The sequence below is a fragment of the Muscardinus avellanarius genome, assembly GCF_963383645.1.
Source record: "Muscardinus avellanarius genome assembly, chromosome: 15".
In the NCBI taxonomy this organism is placed as follows: domain Eukaryota; kingdom Metazoa; phylum Chordata; class Mammalia; order Rodentia; family Gliridae; genus Muscardinus; species Muscardinus avellanarius.
Genome location: NC_137801.1, coordinates 86,996,792 through 87,012,628, shown reverse-complemented (window position 1 = coordinate 87,012,628; position 15,837 = coordinate 86,996,792). Strand labels below are relative to the sequence as shown.

Sequence of the window (15,837 nt, the reverse complement as noted above, 5' to 3'; positions counted from 1 at the left end):
GTAAAGCTTGTGTCCGTAGATGATGGGAGACAGTGGACTCTCGGACCACCCCCAAACCCTGGAGTTTCTCAACGCCTGTTTGGGAGACACCCTGCAGCCCCACCCAGGAGCATGCCAGAGGGAGACGGGTGGCCTCCCAGGACCCCCTGAACCTTGTGGGGCGCACGCCTGGGCCTTCGATCCCCCTGAGCCCGCCGGGCCTGATGCTCCTCCCGGGGGCTCTGGCGTGGAGCCTGCACACCTGGGCAGCTCTTTTTCCCACATGCCGGCCAGGCAGGGGCCAGAGGAGCCCGGGGACAGCCCGCGGCCGACCCAGAGCTCGTCGGCACAGGTGGTGTTCTGGGCGGGCATCCTGCAGGCCCAGATGTGCGTGCTGGACCTGGAAGAGGAACTGGAGAAGACGGAGGGGCTCCGGGCTGAGCTGAGGCGCTGCCTCCCCGCAGCCGCCTCTCCAGACCTCCCCGGTGACCACAGGGAACCGAGTCACAGCCCGCCCGGGGAGGAGGACTTTGGGGAGGACGGCAGCAGCGGGCCCGAGGAGGGAGCACCGGGCTCCTCCCCGGAGTGGGGTGCGGAGGAGGAGAGCGTGTTCTTCGACAACCCCCTTTTCCTGGAGAGCCCTTGCTCGGATACCAGCCTTTATGGGGAGTGCTTTTCTTGGTGGTCCCCAGACTCTCACAGGCCCGACACCCTGCAGACCCCGGAGCCTCTGCTCCCAGGAGGCACAGGGCCCAGGGAGCCCACAAGTGAGCCGGATCTGGGGAGCAGCGCCGCGGGCCGCAGTGGGCGCGCCACCCCTCCGTTCCCTGTTCCCTGTTACAAGACCCATCCCTCCTGCTGGGCCCCGGCCGCCGGGGGCCACCCCACAGCACCTCCTGCTCAGGAAGACAGGGTAAGTTCAGTCCTGGACGCCATCCCAGGGTCCTGCTGGGACTCCCAGAACAGAGGGCCTTCCTCCTAGAGGCCATTAGGCCCGGAACGTCGTTTCTGATGCTGGGGCCTTTTGGGAGTTGGGGTAAAAAGCAGAAACCCAGAGTCACTGTGACCTTCAGAATTCTGGGAAATTTCTATCAGTGCCATGATGTCAGCTGAACACGATGGTCATCAGTGCACAAGTGTGTCCGTCTCGCTAGCTCCCAGGCCGATGCCTGGCTACATTCGGAGAACAAACAGCTCCTCCAGGTGCAGGGTGTTCCAGAACATTCTCAGATTCTCCCCCTCCCACCTCCAAGTCAAGTGTCACAGGGCAAGGGTCAGCCTGCGCTGACCTCTGCCCCCACAGCGAGGCGTCTGTGTGAGGGGTCTGAACCTGCCCTCTCTTCTCTTGAACCAGTTTGTTACTGTATCTCTGTCTTTCATTGTGCCTTGGACAGCCGTAGGGGACCCTCGATATCAGCCAGGCATGGGGACGGATTCTGTGGGAACATGGAGACACGGTTTTCCCAGGCGGCCTCTACCGCAGAGATAAGGAGCCTCAAGATGGCAGTGCGCTCTCGAGGGAGGCTGTAACTTTCTAATCTCTCCCTTCTCAGAGAACAAAAGGGGATGAGAGAGGCTTCCAAGTACTTCTGGGCATCCCGTGCCCAGGCTGGGCCCAGGTGGGGTGAGGGCGCCTGGCCGGCCCGGGCGCGCCCTCTCAGGACCTTGCTCGGAGGCGCTGGGTCCTCGGAGGAAGGCTCGGGAGCCCCGGGTCTTTGGGGTGGTTTTATAGTTGTTGTTTTAGGGTGTTTTTTAAAATTGGTATTGGGAATTAAGCCCAGGGGCATTCTACCTTTGAGTTACACCCCAGCCCAGGGTCTCACTGAGTGGCTAAGGCTGGCCTCAAAGCTGTGATCCTCCTGTCTCAGCCTCCGAAGTCATTACAGCCTCCCAAATACTTGGACTCCTGACTGGGAGCCCAAGGTTTGAAGCTAGGAGTTGCCCTCCACCCCACCCCCCAGCCCAGTGCTCGCCAGCCACCGCCGTCGCTGAAACACAGTCCCTTTTCGGACTAGCACTGGCCCAGTGGGGTATGGGAAAGGGCCGGGGAGCAAATTCCCTCGGATCAAACCTCTCTTACCTTCCTTCTTAGACTTCTCTGGAACAGGAACTCAGCCCTGCCTCACCTACAGCATTGACCTGGGAGTCACCTGGATCTGACCTGAGCCGTGACACTTGTCCTGTGCGGCCTTGGGCAAGTCTCTGCTCCTCCCTGGGCTTCGCCTTCTCTGTAAAGGGGGAACAGGAGCCTGTCGCTTTCCAGGGCCCTCTGGAGTGACACTCCTAGAGCGTGGGTCTGCTCCCATCCTGATTCCTCTCCCATACGGAGGGCCCAGGCTGGAGCCCGCATGTTCTGAGTGGGGGACGCAAGGAGAGGGGCTTCTGCGTCCTCCCGAGCTCTTCCTGTCCCCGCTTCCCCAGCACCTCTGGGCTCCAGGCCTCACGCCTGGCTGCTCTCAACAGGTCCTGCCCACCCCCGAGGGCTGGCACGCCGCAGAGCCCCTCTCCTGGCCCCAGGAGCCTCTGATCTCCCAGGACAGTGGTGAGACCCGCTTTGGGGTTCTGGGAAGCTGGGGGAGGCTTTGGGTTCAGAGGTGGCCCTCGGTTTCAGTGGGCTGTGTCGGAGCCAGCCCTTGCTTGGGGTTAAAGCTGGCCTTTGCCTCTGTGGGCTTTCCCAGACTAATAAAGTAAGTGAAGGCACATACCGCAGACGCAGCAGAGATGCCCGGGGCTGCCCCAGGGCCGGAGTGCGGGGAGCCGCTGCCTGCCTCTGCCTCTCAGAGGAGAGGTCACAGCTTGGGGGAGGACTGGCGGGTGTGCTGCTCGGCTCCGGGGGAGGCGTCCAGGGAGGGAGGATGGGAGGAGAAGCTGGCCGTTCCCCAGCTCCAGCCCCGCGTGCTCACTCAACTCTTCCCAGGTAAAAGGGATGCTGAGAGTCCCCAGGAACCTGCTGCCTGCATCCTGGCCCCTGGCCCCTGGGGCAGCCCAGCCTCCTCGCCGGAGCCTAGCAGCCCAGAGTCGGAGCCCAGAGGCCCCTGCCCCACGCCCAGCCCCGCAGCCTCCCGGGAGGGCAGCCCGCAGCCCCAGCGCCATGGCCCGGGAACTCTGCCCAAGTGGCCAGTAGGTGCTTCGCAGCCTTTTCCCCTGGATACATGCGGCGCCGAGCCAGGTTCCCTGGCCAGAGAAGAGGCAGCGGAGGCTCCAGGCCCAGCGCCAGAGGTCAAGGTTGAAGGCTCAGCCAGGACTGCAGAGGCCGCGGGCGCCCGGCCTGATGTTCACCTGACCTCTGCACAAGGGTGAGTCTCAGACCAGGGAGCTCCAGACGCCGGGCCATGGCTAGTTAACGATACCCCTAGTCTTGCCAGGTGTGGTGGCGTGACCCAGCTCGTTGGAAGGCTGAGGCAGGAGGAGAGCCAGTTGGAGGCAGGCGACTTAGCAAGCCCCCATCTCCAAATAAAGAAGAGAACCCAGCACAGGTGGCCCATCCTGTAATGCTAGTTCTTGGGAGGCCGAGATGGGAGGATCGCAGGTTTGAGGCCTGTACACCGTAACTTAGCAAGACCCTGTTTCAAAATAAAAAGGGCTGGGGGAGGGGGTGTAGCTCAAGAGTAGAATGCCCTGGGTTCAATTACCAGCATTAATAAATAATACAGTATCAGTAAATAATAAATAATAAATAAAGCCGGGCATGGTGACACACACTTGTAATCCCAACATTTAGGAGGCTGAGACAGGAGGATAGCGGTTTGGGTACAGCCTCAGCTACTTAGTGAGGCCCTTTGCAACACAGTGAGATCCGGTTTCAAAATAAAGAATCAAAAATAGGGCAGGGGGTGTAGCTCGGAGGTAGGACGCCCCTGGGTTCCATCCCCATTGTCGCAAAAAAAATAATATAAAATAAAATAAATAAAGGCGCTGGAGATGTAGCTCAGGGGTGGAGTGCTTGCCTAGCATGCGGGGGGCTGTGGTTTCCACCCCCAGCACCAAGAAGAACAAAAACAAACAAGGTTGCTGGATGGAGCCTGAGAAATGCACATGCATTCAGTATAGGGATCTTAGCACATCTGTGGCTGTGCCGTATGCATTATTTAGACTTATCTGACTGGGCACCTGTCAAGTTTTGATAAAGACTGGGGGGTTTACTTTTCATTTTTGTTAGTCCTGGGGGTGGAATCCAGAGGCTTTCTACCTCCGGGCCATACCCCCAGACCTATTTTATATTTTATTTGGAAACAGGGTCTCACTGAGTTGCCGAGAGCCTCACTGAGTAGCGGAGGCTGGCTTCGAACCCGCGCGATCCTCCTGTCTCAGCCTCCCAAGCTCTGGATTACACGTGTGTGCCCCAGGCAGGGTCGTATAACCTCAGGACTGTGCCTACCAGCAGGATTAGGGCAGCCGGGGAACCAACCTAGGTGTCCACGCGCCCCGGGCATCAGGAGTTAGCCCCGCAGCTCTACGGGGTCGGGGCTTTGTTCTCCGGCTGGCTGAACAGGAGCCGGATGAATCAAGGAGGTACCCGCGAGGGCTCGGGCCTGAGCCGATGTGCAGTGACTGGAGGGACAGCCCGTTCCCATCCCCGTGTCCTCTGGGGGTGAAGAGAACGTCAGTCAGTGTCAGAAACCACAGAGCCATTTTCTTTAGGCATCTGGAAACTGCCCTGTCCTGGAACTGTTCAGAGTCTGGGTAACCTGAGGTCTCCGTATCTGCAAGGGGAGGCGCGTGGTACCAAAGATTATTAGTTAATCCAACCTGAGACGAAAGTCCACCCAAAGAGACAGCCATGGTTTCTAGTAAATATTGAGAAGGAGCTTGATTGGGGCTTTATCTGGGTAAATGGCACTAAACATTATATAAATGAGTTTACGCTATCTTCTACTTAAGGTAGGAAGTTTAATTTTTTTTTATTTTTCTCCCTGGTACTGGAGATTGAACCCAGTGGTGCTTTATCACTAAACCACACCCTCAGCCCTTTTCATTTTGATATAAGGTCTTGCTAAGTTGCCCGAGCTGGCCTTGAACTTACGACCATCCTGCCTCAGCCTCCAGAGCAGCTGGGATTATAGGTGTGAACCACTGCACCTGGCAGAAAGTTTCATTTCTAGAAACAAGTGTGCTGTCCTCTTTCATTTGTACTTAATGTTACCGTCAGATTATAAAGATAATTGAAAATAGCTTTATTGAGATGTAATTCACAATAGCCTACAATTTACCGCATTTTTTTTTTTTTGGTACTGGGGTTTGAACACAGGGGCATTCTATCTCAGAGTTACATCCCTAGCCCTTTTTAATTTTTTTAAATCTTGAAACAGGGTCTCGCCAAGTTGCTGAGGTTGGCCTTGAACCTTCAGTCCTCCTGCTCCGCCCCTGAGATTACAGGTGTGTGCACCTGCCTGGCTCCTGTGACAGTTTGCATGTAAATAGCATTTTCCCCTCCTCTAAACATCGTTTCAGTAGCAGTAACACAGTGAGTGACTAGGTCATTTTCTGAAGCATTCTGGGCCTTTTTCCTGGCTGCTTCTGCGCGCAGCTCTCTCCATGTGTGACTGTGCGTCAGCTCTTCTCTTTCCTGCTCTTCCTGTTCGGGGCGCCAGCTCCGACAGCCCCTGTCTTGGCAGTGGTTCCCCTCTGGCGTCCAGCATGGCGTTTGTGGGCTTTATGAGATTCCCCGTGGTTTTGCGAGATTTGCGACTTGACATCGAAGTTTCGGTGATACTTATCTGCATCTTGGGATGTGTAGGAGCTTCGGGGGCCGAGGAGCTGCCCCCAAGAACTGACCTGTCCAGGGGAGGGCTGCTCAGTGTGGCCGTGACCGTTGTCATGCGAGGCGGCGCTCCCATCACCCCTGTGACCTGCCGATTGGCCCTTGAGGCTGTGGATGAGCAGGCCACCCACGCCTGGTCATCACTCTCAAGGAATGCCCAAGAGTCAGGCAGAGCCGGCGCTGCGTGGCTTCTGAGAGTCTTAGTGTCAGACCTGGATGTTCTCTGTCAGGAGGAACTGGGCCTGTTACGTGGACCTGAGTCATCTGCCATGTAAGGGCTGCTAGACAGAGGTTGCTGGGAGACTTTTTTTTTTTTTTTTTTTTTTTGGCTCTGGGGATTGAGCCCAAGAGCATTTTATCTCCAGGCTACACACCCTTAGACCATTTTGCAGTACTGACGATGAAACCCAGGGGCATCCTACCTCTGAGCTATACCCCCATCCCTATTTTTGATTCTTTATTTTGAAACAGGGTCTCACTGAGTTGCAAACAGCCTCACTAAGTAGCTGAGGCTGTCTGCGAACCGCGATCCTCCTGTCTCAGCCTCCCGAATGCTGGGATTACAAGTGTGCGCCACCATGCCCGACTCATTTATTTGAAACAGGATCTCACTAAGTTTCTAAGGCTGGTCTCAAACCTTCCATCCTTCTATCTCAGCCTCCCAAGCACTGGGATTACAGGTGTGTATTACTGCACCCAGCTGGAAACCTCTGCTTGGATTTGCCCATTGTTACTGGTGAAGGTAGAGTCTGGAAAGAATTTTTTTTTTTTTTTTTTTGGTGGGTCTGGGGATGGAACTCAGGGGCATTCGACCTCCGAGCTACACCCCAGCCTATTTTTTATTCTTTATTTTGAAACCGGGTCTCACTGAGTTGCGGAGGGCCTCACTAAGTAGTTGAGGCTGTCCGCGAACCGCGATCCTCAGGTCTCAGCCTCCCGAATACTGGGATGACAAGTGTGCGCCACCACGCCCGGCTCAGAATTTTCAAGACAAAGAGTAGAGCTACAGGCAGGTTTGTTTAGGAAAGCAAGAAACCCACTTTGAAGGGAAAATGCAGGCCTTCTCTCACGTTAGAGACACCTGCGGAGAGACACCTCTGGGGAGCGTAGCTCCACTTTTTTTTTTTTTTTGGTGGTACTGGGGTTCCTGGAAGCCCTTCTACCTCCGGGCTACACTCCCAGACCTATTTTTACGTTTTTATTTGGAAACAGGGTCTCCTAAGCCAGCGCACGTGGCTGGCTTCGAACCTGCGCGATCCTCCTGTGTCTGCCTCCCAAGCGCAGGGATTACAAGCGTGCGCCACCACGCCCGGCTTGGTCTGGTCCTTTCTGGAATCTTCAGGCCAGTGTTATCTGGATGGTGGACAGCACTTAGGCTACACCCGTGTCCCTGGGCTTCAAGCGATGTCTTTCTCTGCACTTCTTTTTCAGTCTAAAAACACATGCTGTAAGCTAACATACATATATGTACATTAGTTTACATATATATGAATATTAGTTTACATATATATATATATATATATATATATATGTCAGTTTACATAATTACACCAATTAACTGGACTTAGAGTGCTCTAAGATTTACTGGACCTTTTTTTTTGTGTGTGGGGGGGGTACTGGGGGTGGAACCCAGGGCCTTTCTACCTCCAGGCTATACTCCCAGACCTATTTCATATTTTATTTGGAAACAGGGTCTCACTAAGTTGCTGAGAGCCTCACTAAGTAGCTGAGGCTGGCTTCGAACCTGTGCGATCCTCCTGTCTCAGCCTCCCAAGTATGGGGATTACAAGCGTGCGCCACCACGCCCAGCCCCACTGGACCTTTTAAGAATTCAGAATTGCAGGGGCACAGCGTGAAGAGAGGGTGATCATGGGTTTTTAGGTTTAAAGCTCCAGGCCCTCTTTCCTGCCTCACTTGTCTTCTTCCCACCTATTTCTTTGATTTCTTCTATCCTACCTAACTCCCCTCCCACCTCTACACATGGAACAGCTTCCTTTTCCACGCCTAGGCAGGGTGCCACAGTCGCCCCTCCAAAGCCAGCCCGCTCCCTGGAGGGTTGGGTCCAGCTCCCCTGGTCCCCACCATTCCTCTCCTTCCACGGCCGGCCTGCAGGGACGCCTGGTGCCGAGCCCCTGCGTGGCCATCCCAAGTGGGAGTCTAAGGACCTGGTGGGGGCTCTTCCAGGCTTCCGGAGAGCCCCATGCTCCAGGCACAGTCCCCGGAGGAAGGACAGACACCCGCTGGAGACCAGCTGGCGACTGGTGTTGTGAACTTGGCCTCCCGCCTCTACCGCCTGGAAGGCTTCCGCAAGTCTGAAGTGGCCGCCTACCTACGGAAGAAGTAAGGCTCCGACCGGGACTGCGCGGGCTCCCTCCACCTCTCCGCCTGTCTTCATCCCTTCATCCATGCCTGGAGGCTCCCCACCCCGCCTCAGCCCTGCCCCATTCTCTGGCTTCCTCTCGTTGGACTTGTGTTGCTTCTCCTCCAGACGGCCCAGACCCCAGCCCCCTCTCAAGCAACACTGAGCGGGGGCAGGGGTGGGCTAGACCCTGGCTGCCCCCTTGCCCTCTCGGGACTTGAGGACCAGCCTGGCCACTTTCCCCCGTAGCAATGACTTCAGCAGGGCTGTGGCTGAGAAATACTTGGCCTTCTTCCAGTTTGGAGGCCAGAGTCTGGATCGAGCCCTCCGGTAAGCGTGGGGCCCGCTCTGGGGAGACTGTGGAGGAGGCATGGCCAGGGCCCCTGGAATCTGATGGGCTCCAAGCTCCTGGGGCCGTGGGGACATCCAGTGGCTGGCCTTGACCCCAGGGCCGTGGGGGCATCCAGCATCCAGTGGCTGGCCTTGACCCCGCCCTCCCTGGCAGGGGCTTCCTGCAGGCACTGGTGCTGAGCGGGGAGACGCAGGAGCGCGAGCGAATCCTCTACCAGTTCTCCAGGCGTTTCCACAGTTGCAATCCTGGGGCTTTCCCGTCAGTAGGTAGGGCCCGACAGGGCAGAGGGACTTGGGGTCCGCTCTGCGCCAGCGGGGAGTTCACTGGGCGGAGGCTGCCGGGGATATGTTGGGGCTGTGGGTAAACGGGGAGACAAGAGCTCATCCCAACTCGTGTGGCGGAGGTTGCAGGCGCCTTTCTCCTCCCGTATCTGGGCAGATTCTGTGCACACCTTGACCTGCGCGATAATGCTCCTCAACACAGACCTGCATGGACAGGTAAGGGGCGCCGTGGACGCGAGGCCGGGCCGGCGTGGCGGGCCGTGGCCACGGGTCAGGGAAGAGCTGAGCTGAGGCCTGGGTGGGTCGAGGCGAGGCCCTGTGGGCCCGGGAGCTACGGCAGGCTCTGGAGTGAGCGCTGTCACAGCGTCTTCACCACGTCTCCCATGGTCACAGAACATCGGCAAGAGCATGAGCTGCCAGGAATTTGTAACCAACCTGAACGGCCTGCAGGACGGAGGGAACTTCCCGAAGGAGCTGTTGAAGGTAGGGCAGGGCGCCTTCTCCCCGGCTCCCGTGGGGGGGCCCTGGTCACGGGAAGAGCGCCTAGCTCAGGCCCACTTTGGGAAGTCTCGCGAGGATGCGGTCTGCTTGTGGGAGGGCCACTGGCAGCGTGTCCCTGCCCGCAGCAACAGCGGGTCCTGGGATTTGTCACCTGTGTGAGTTCACAGCCCTGGGCCGACCACTGCACGCCCTCTCTGGGGCTGGGGCTCCTCAAAGCCTGTCTTGCTTCTCAGGCGTTTCTACCCTGATGAAGTCTGAGCACTTCAGAGGGTAAAACCTGTGGTCTGAGCAGATGACGAGGGTGAAATTTCATGCAGCCCAAGCCTAGAGCTCAGCTTTCCGAGCTGGGTGCTCCTGGCCTGATTTCTAGTCTTGGGCAGCCTAGCCCTTGGCCAGCAACTCAGGTTCCTGGAGGGGTAATCACGTCCCGAAAGGCTGTTTTCAAGGTGAAACTTGTCAGGCGCTGGGCAGGTGCCTGACACAGTGTGCGCTTCGTGAGCGGAGCCCTGGTTCTTTCATCTACATAGTGAACGTTTATTCAACGCCTACTATGTGCTGGGCACTTCAAGGGCTGCAAAAGCAAGCGAGACCAGCTAGTTTACCCTATGTGTCGTGTTCTTTTAAGGTTCTAGCACGCACTCATGCACCCCTGACTTCACCAAGCCTTGTGGTGGGATTCTTCAGCCTTTTTTTTTTTTTTTTTTTTTGGCATCAAATCCATCCACGCAGGATGGTGTGCAGGTGACTCGTGTCCCCTTCAAAGGACGAGCTCAGCCGGGCACAGTGCCACACACCTGTAATCCCAGGGCTTGGGAGGCTGAGACAGGAAGCTTGCAGGTTCGAAGCCAGCCTCGGCAACTTAGCGAGGCCCTCAGCAATTAAGTGAGACCCTGTTTCATAATAAAAAGGGCTGTTCATATGGCTCAGAGGCAGAACACCCCTGGGTTCGATCCACAGTATCAAAACAAAAAAACAAAAAAACAAAAAGGACTAGCTTGGGCCTTACTAAGCTTGTGCCAAGCAGGGACCTGCTCCTGGTGCCCAGAATGGGACTTGGCACAGGGGAAATGTCCACGAATCCTTTGCTGCGTGGTGCATGGGAGGATGGGTGGACATGTGGATGGATAGATGCATGCATGCATGCCTGCTCTGAGGAGAAGGGCAGCTACACCGGGGGTGGGGGCAGGCTGTGCCCATGCCCCAGCTGTCTGCCCAGTGGCAGGAGTTTTGGCCCCACAGCCCTGCGGCCCCTCTGCTCACCGTGTGCCTCCGTTCCAGGCCCTCTACTGGTCCATCCGCAGTGAGAAGCTAGAGTGGGCCGTGTAAGTGAGCGCTTCCTCCCCTCCTGCCGGACACACTTGGGCCCCTAAGCCTCCCCGTCCCCCAGCCAAGAGTTGGAGAAAACCCCAGCCCTGAAGCCAGATGGAGCGAGGGGGTGGTGGAGTCTCCAGGGATGACTCTTTAAAGACACCTCTTGGGGTGGGGGTCCTATTACGTGCCTCCCGGGCGAGAGAGAGGGTGCCATGGCCCTGGGTGGCAGGGGCACTTCCCATCCCGTGCCTGGTCCCCACTCCCAGCCCGATTCCCTGACATTCAGGGATGAAGGGGATGTGGCCAGACCCGAGAAGGCCCGGCCTTCTGCCGCCGCCGGCAGGACGAGCAGCCCCTGCCTCCAGCTGGCTCAGGACCCCACAGCGCCCACCTACAAGCAGGGCATCCTGGCTCGGAAGATGCATCATGACGCGGACGGGAAGAAGAGTGAGTGTCTGCTGCCCACAGCGGGCGCGGGTGCAGGGGAGTCTGCTCAGGGACCATGCCCACACATGCGCGGTACTCAGGACGCCCTGTGTCGAGGAGGGGTGTCCCATTCTCCTTCCTCATCACGTCCTAAACAGTGACCGTGTCCTGGGTACTGGGTAAGGGGGAGCCTGCGGTGCTGGGACGAAACAGGCAGGTTATTCCCCAGCCCCAGGCGCCCTGTGGTGAGGACAAGCAGGTCAGCCTCTGGGACACAGACAGGAGGGGCGGGTGAGGAGCTTGGGGTCCTGTGGGTTAGGGTTCTGAGGACCCACGGCGAGGAAAGGGGCAGGACAGACGTCTGATAAGTGATGGTACCCCGAAGAGAACCTGGGAGGGGCCGAGGCTCTGGATTTCAGAAGTTGGGCAGAAGAGGGCAGGGAGAATTTGCTCGGAATGTACAGTTTGCGTGAGGGCGCGCGCGGGGGGGGGGGGGTGCATTGGGCAGAACCATCAGGGTCTGCGTTCAGGTCTTGAAGGCTTCCTGGCCCAGGAAGCGGTCCCCTTAGAGCACTCGGGGAGCACAGACAGAATGGGGCGTGGCGGCCAGGCAGGACGCCCCCCGGGGGCTGTGAGGAGCCCCGGCCCTGAGCGGGGCCCCCAGAAGGTGATCACAGGCTTCCTCCCGTCCAAGATGGAAGTCCTCGGCCCCGTGGATGGATGGGCACGCAATGTCCCTGTCATGTTGCAGAAAGACGTTGGAGAGGACCCGTCTGCAGATCGCAGTGTTTCTACCTGGGGTCATAGGCATGCGGTGGGGGGTCTGGGAGTACGCCTGCGTGCAGTTGAGTCTCTGGGTCCTTTCTCAGCGGTGCGGGGGTATATGGACACTGTAGGTGTTTGTGGCCATGTGTCTCCTTGGGTTGGCATGGTCCGAGCATCCTGGCGAGGGGCGGGGATGGCGTGCGTCCCCGTGTCGGGATGTGGTGACACCCGTGTGTCTGTTCTGGGGCAGCGCCCTGGGGCAAGCGGGGCTGGAAGATGTTCTACACCTTGCTTCGAGGGATGGTTCTCTACTTCCTGAAGGTAGGCGGAGCCAACACCCCCACCGGCCGTGGTGGAGGCCGGAACCGTCCCAGGGTGGCGGCCGGCTGACTCCTCTCTGAGCCCCTGTGCCTGCAGCAGGGAGAGGACGACTGCCCGGAGGGGGAGAGTTTGGCCAGGCAGATGGTGGACGAGCCTGTGGGTGTGCACCACTCGCTGGCCACCCCGGCCACCCATTACACCAAGAAGCCCCACGTCTTCCAGCTCCGGACGGCAGACTGGCGTCTCTACCTCTTCCAGGCACCGTGAGTCCCTAGGGTGGGCTGGGGTGGCGCCTCAGGTCCCTGGCCTTCCTCACCCGGCCTCATCCTAATGCCCTCCTGACTAGGAGACCGTAGAAGGCTGGGCCCAGGTCTAGTGGGGCAAAGAGGGGGCCTGGCCGTGGCCAGCTCCTCCCAAGCCAGCCAACTCTCGGCCCCGTCCATGGATGTTCAGTTTAAACCTCCCAGAGTCCAGGAAGTGATGGGCGGGTTATTTCTGACATTGCTATCAAGTCAATTGCATTCCTGAATTTATTTATTTACTAATTTATTTCTCTCCATCCTTTTTCTTTTCATGGGGATTGAACACAGCAGTGTGCTACCACTAAGCCACATCCCTAGCCCTTTTTTTTTTTAATTTTATTTTTTTCCATAGATGGAACCCGGGGCATTCTACCTCCGAGCTACACCCACAGCCCTATTTTTTATTCTTTATTTTGAAACAGGGTCTCACTGAGTTGCAGAGGGCCTCGCTAAGCAGCTGAGGCTGTTGTGAACCGCGATCCTCCAGTCTCAGTCTCTCAAAAGCTGGGATGACAAGCGTGCGCCACCACGCCCGGCTTCTTTTTTATTTTTTGAGAGTATATCTCGCTAAATTGCGGAGGCTGGCTCCCAACCTGAAATCCTCCTGCCTCGGCCTCTGGAGTAGCTGGGGTCACAGGCCGGCACCAGGCTGGCTTCGGATTGTCCTGTCCAACAGCTAAAAGGCTCCTGGCCGGCTGGTGGTGCGGCTTCTGGGTCAGAGGTGGAGTCCCGAATGGCTGGTTGTTAACACCAGGCGAGGCACAGGACGGGCGCTTGGGGAGCAGGTGACCCACTCCGTCCCTGGGCGTCCACAGAGTCCTCCTCTGTTGCAGCACCGCCAAGGAGATGGTCTCCTGGATCGCACGCATCAACCTGGCCGCAGCCACGCACTCGGCACCGCCCTTCCCCGCCGCCGTGGGCTCCCAGCGGCGATTCGTGCGGCCGATCTTGCCCGTGGGCCCGGCCCAGAGCTCCCTGGTACGACCTCCCCTGGGCCCAGCTGGGTACCTCGGGGTGAGCGCGCCCTGCAGGCGGACCGCGGGAGAGGCGGGCATGCACCTGACCAGAACGAGAAGGGGTGGGCCGGCTGCACACCTGGCTCAGGGTGGGATGGGGGTGGGGGGCAGAATAGATTCCTCCCCGCCTCCCACTCCCAGGAGGAGCAGCATCGATCCCACGAGAACTGCCTGGACGCCGCCTCTGATGACCTGCTAGATCTGCAGAGGAACCTACCGGACCGCCGAGGCCGCAGCCGCGACCTGGAGGAGTACCGCTTGCGAAAGCAGTACCTGGAGTACGAGGTGAGGTGCCCCTGCCGCCCCCTCCTGGCCGCCTGTGTCATTGCAGCTAGTCCTCCCGGCCCGCTCGCCGCCCTCTGCCGCCCCCTCCTGGCCGCCTGTGTCATCGCCGCGTCGCTCCTGTCCAGCGGGGGCTGGGAGCCTGTGTGCAGGAGGGGAGGGTTTGTGTCCCTGTACACTCAGGCCCATGCCCTGGAGGTGCTTAGCAATTGCTTGTCCGAAATACTGATGGGGGCATCATTTTTACATTTTTTCTTCCTGAAGATATTTGGCTTTTCTCAGCTTAAAGGTAGCATATGTGGACTTGTATCACCTGCCTGGATTATCTCATTTGATTATCCAGCAACTCTGGGGTAGGCACTTTTATCCCCACTTTACAGATGAGGAAAGTTGAGGCACAGAGAGACTAAACAACTTGCCCAAAACTTGATAAATTGACATGCCTCACATGTGGTCTCAAATAAGCATGGCCTTTTATTCGTATTTATTTCTTATTTTATTTTATTTTATTTGTGGTACTGGGGATGGAACCTAGGGCCATTCTACCTCTGAGATACACCCTAGACCTATTTTTTATTCTTTATTTTGAAGCATGGTCTCACTAAGTTGCAGAGGGCCTCACTAAGTGGCTGAGGCCACGAACCACGATCCTCCTGTCTCAGCCTCCTGAGTACTGGGATTACAAGCGTGTGTCACCACACCTGGCTTTTATTTTTAGGTTTTTTTTTTTTTTTTGTGTGTGTGTGTGTGTGGTAATAGGGATTGAATCCAGGAACATCCTACCTGTGAGCTGCACCCCTAGCCCTTTTTAATTTTTATTTTGAAACAGAGTCACTTTGCCGAGTTGCTGAGGCTGGCCTTGAGCCTGTGATCTTCCTGTCTCAGTCTCCCAAGTACTGAGATTGCAGGTGTGCACCACCACGCCCGGCTTGTATTATTATAACAGGGCTGGGCGGATATGTGTGATTCAGAGACATGCCCTGCAGACCTGGCAGCTCAAGCACCGTGCCCTGCACGCAGACCTCTTTCTGAGGAGGTTCCCGTGACATAGCTTCATGCCCGGACCCCGTGGGCTGTTCCTCGGGATTCCAGCCTCCTCCCAGCCTGGACCAGGAGGGTGCTGAGGTGCAGTGCTTGTGTCTTACAGAAAACCCGCTACGAGACCTACGTGCAGCTGCTGATGGCCCGCCTGCACTGTCCCTCGGGGGACCTGGCCCAGTGGGAGCAGCAGCTGGGGAGGGAAGCTGGAGGCACTTGGGAGCCCAAGCCCAGCCTGAAGAAATCCCACTCGAGCCCGTCCCTGCACCAGAACGGGGCCCCCACCACGGCCAAGGTGAAACGCAACATCTCAGAGCGCAGAACCTACCGGAAGATCATCCCCAAGCGGAACCGTAATCAGCCGTGACGCCGGGGCGCCTCTCCTGCACCGGCCCCGCTGGGTGCCCCTGAGCTGAAGCCCGGCGCGGGGACCTCACTTCACCCGCCCGTGACAGAGGACGGGGCGCGCCCCTGAGGCTCGCGTACCCTGACTCCTCTGATGCCGCGGTGCCTGCTCACACCCACCAGCATGGCGGCCCCTCCAAGACGCCCGTCCCTGGCCACTCCCCAGAGAGGCAACGAGGTCCGGGGAAGCCGGCGCCCCACTTCTGGGGCTTGACGCCAGTCACCTCCAAACCCAGAAGAGCCTCATCTCTGGACTTGTGCGGCTGGACTTCTGGGAGAGAGCTCGGGGGCAGCCGGGCCAGGGTGCCACCGCTCTAGGACAGAACCATTCAGGCATAAGGCGGACTGCCGAGGAGACCCCAGGAGGCTGGAGCGGGGGCGGCCGTGGCCAGGGGCAGGGGTGCTCAGGCCCTGTCCACTGGGGGACAGCCTTCTGACGGGCCGGGCGCGCGTCAAGCCTTCGTCTCCGTGGTTCCTTTTGCCTACACGTGCACTGGGGCGGATGAGTGGGCCTCCCTGCTCACTCCAGCCCTTGCTCAGCAGGCCAGAGCGGATAGTGTGCGCACGGGCAGGTAGGGGGAGGGCGTCCTGAACTTTCTGGAAAGCCCTGGAGTGCTGGGAACAGGACCCAGAGCGTGCTTCTCCTGGGGGGGTGAGAGGTGGGCGATGGCAGCAGCTGATCCTGGAGTCTGCGTGTAGGAGTCTCAGCTGAGTTCAAGGGAAGGCAGGGACCGGGGT

At 58.2% G+C, this 15,837-nt stretch overlaps 1 protein-coding gene across 1 annotated transcript; it reads left to right on the top strand.

The window, feature by feature from the left end:
- Positions 1 to 19: 19 nt before the first annotated feature.
- On the top strand, positions 20 to 15,061 carry PSD4 (pleckstrin and Sec7 domain containing 4; the record flags this gene model as incomplete). The annotated part of the gene is given in 16 exon segments (XM_080711437.1): positions 20 to 892; positions 2,443 to 2,521; positions 2,897 to 3,275; positions 7,891 to 7,906; positions 7,908 to 8,080; positions 8,349 to 8,429; positions 8,605 to 8,717; positions 8,890 to 8,948; positions 9,126 to 9,215; positions 10,512 to 10,555; positions 10,831 to 10,991; positions 11,986 to 12,056; positions 12,153 to 12,319; positions 13,192 to 13,336; positions 13,516 to 13,659; positions 14,804 to 15,061. Coding segments are annotated over 16 exon segments (2,853 nt in total).
- Between the last annotated feature and the right edge of the window lie 776 nt (positions 15,062 to 15,837).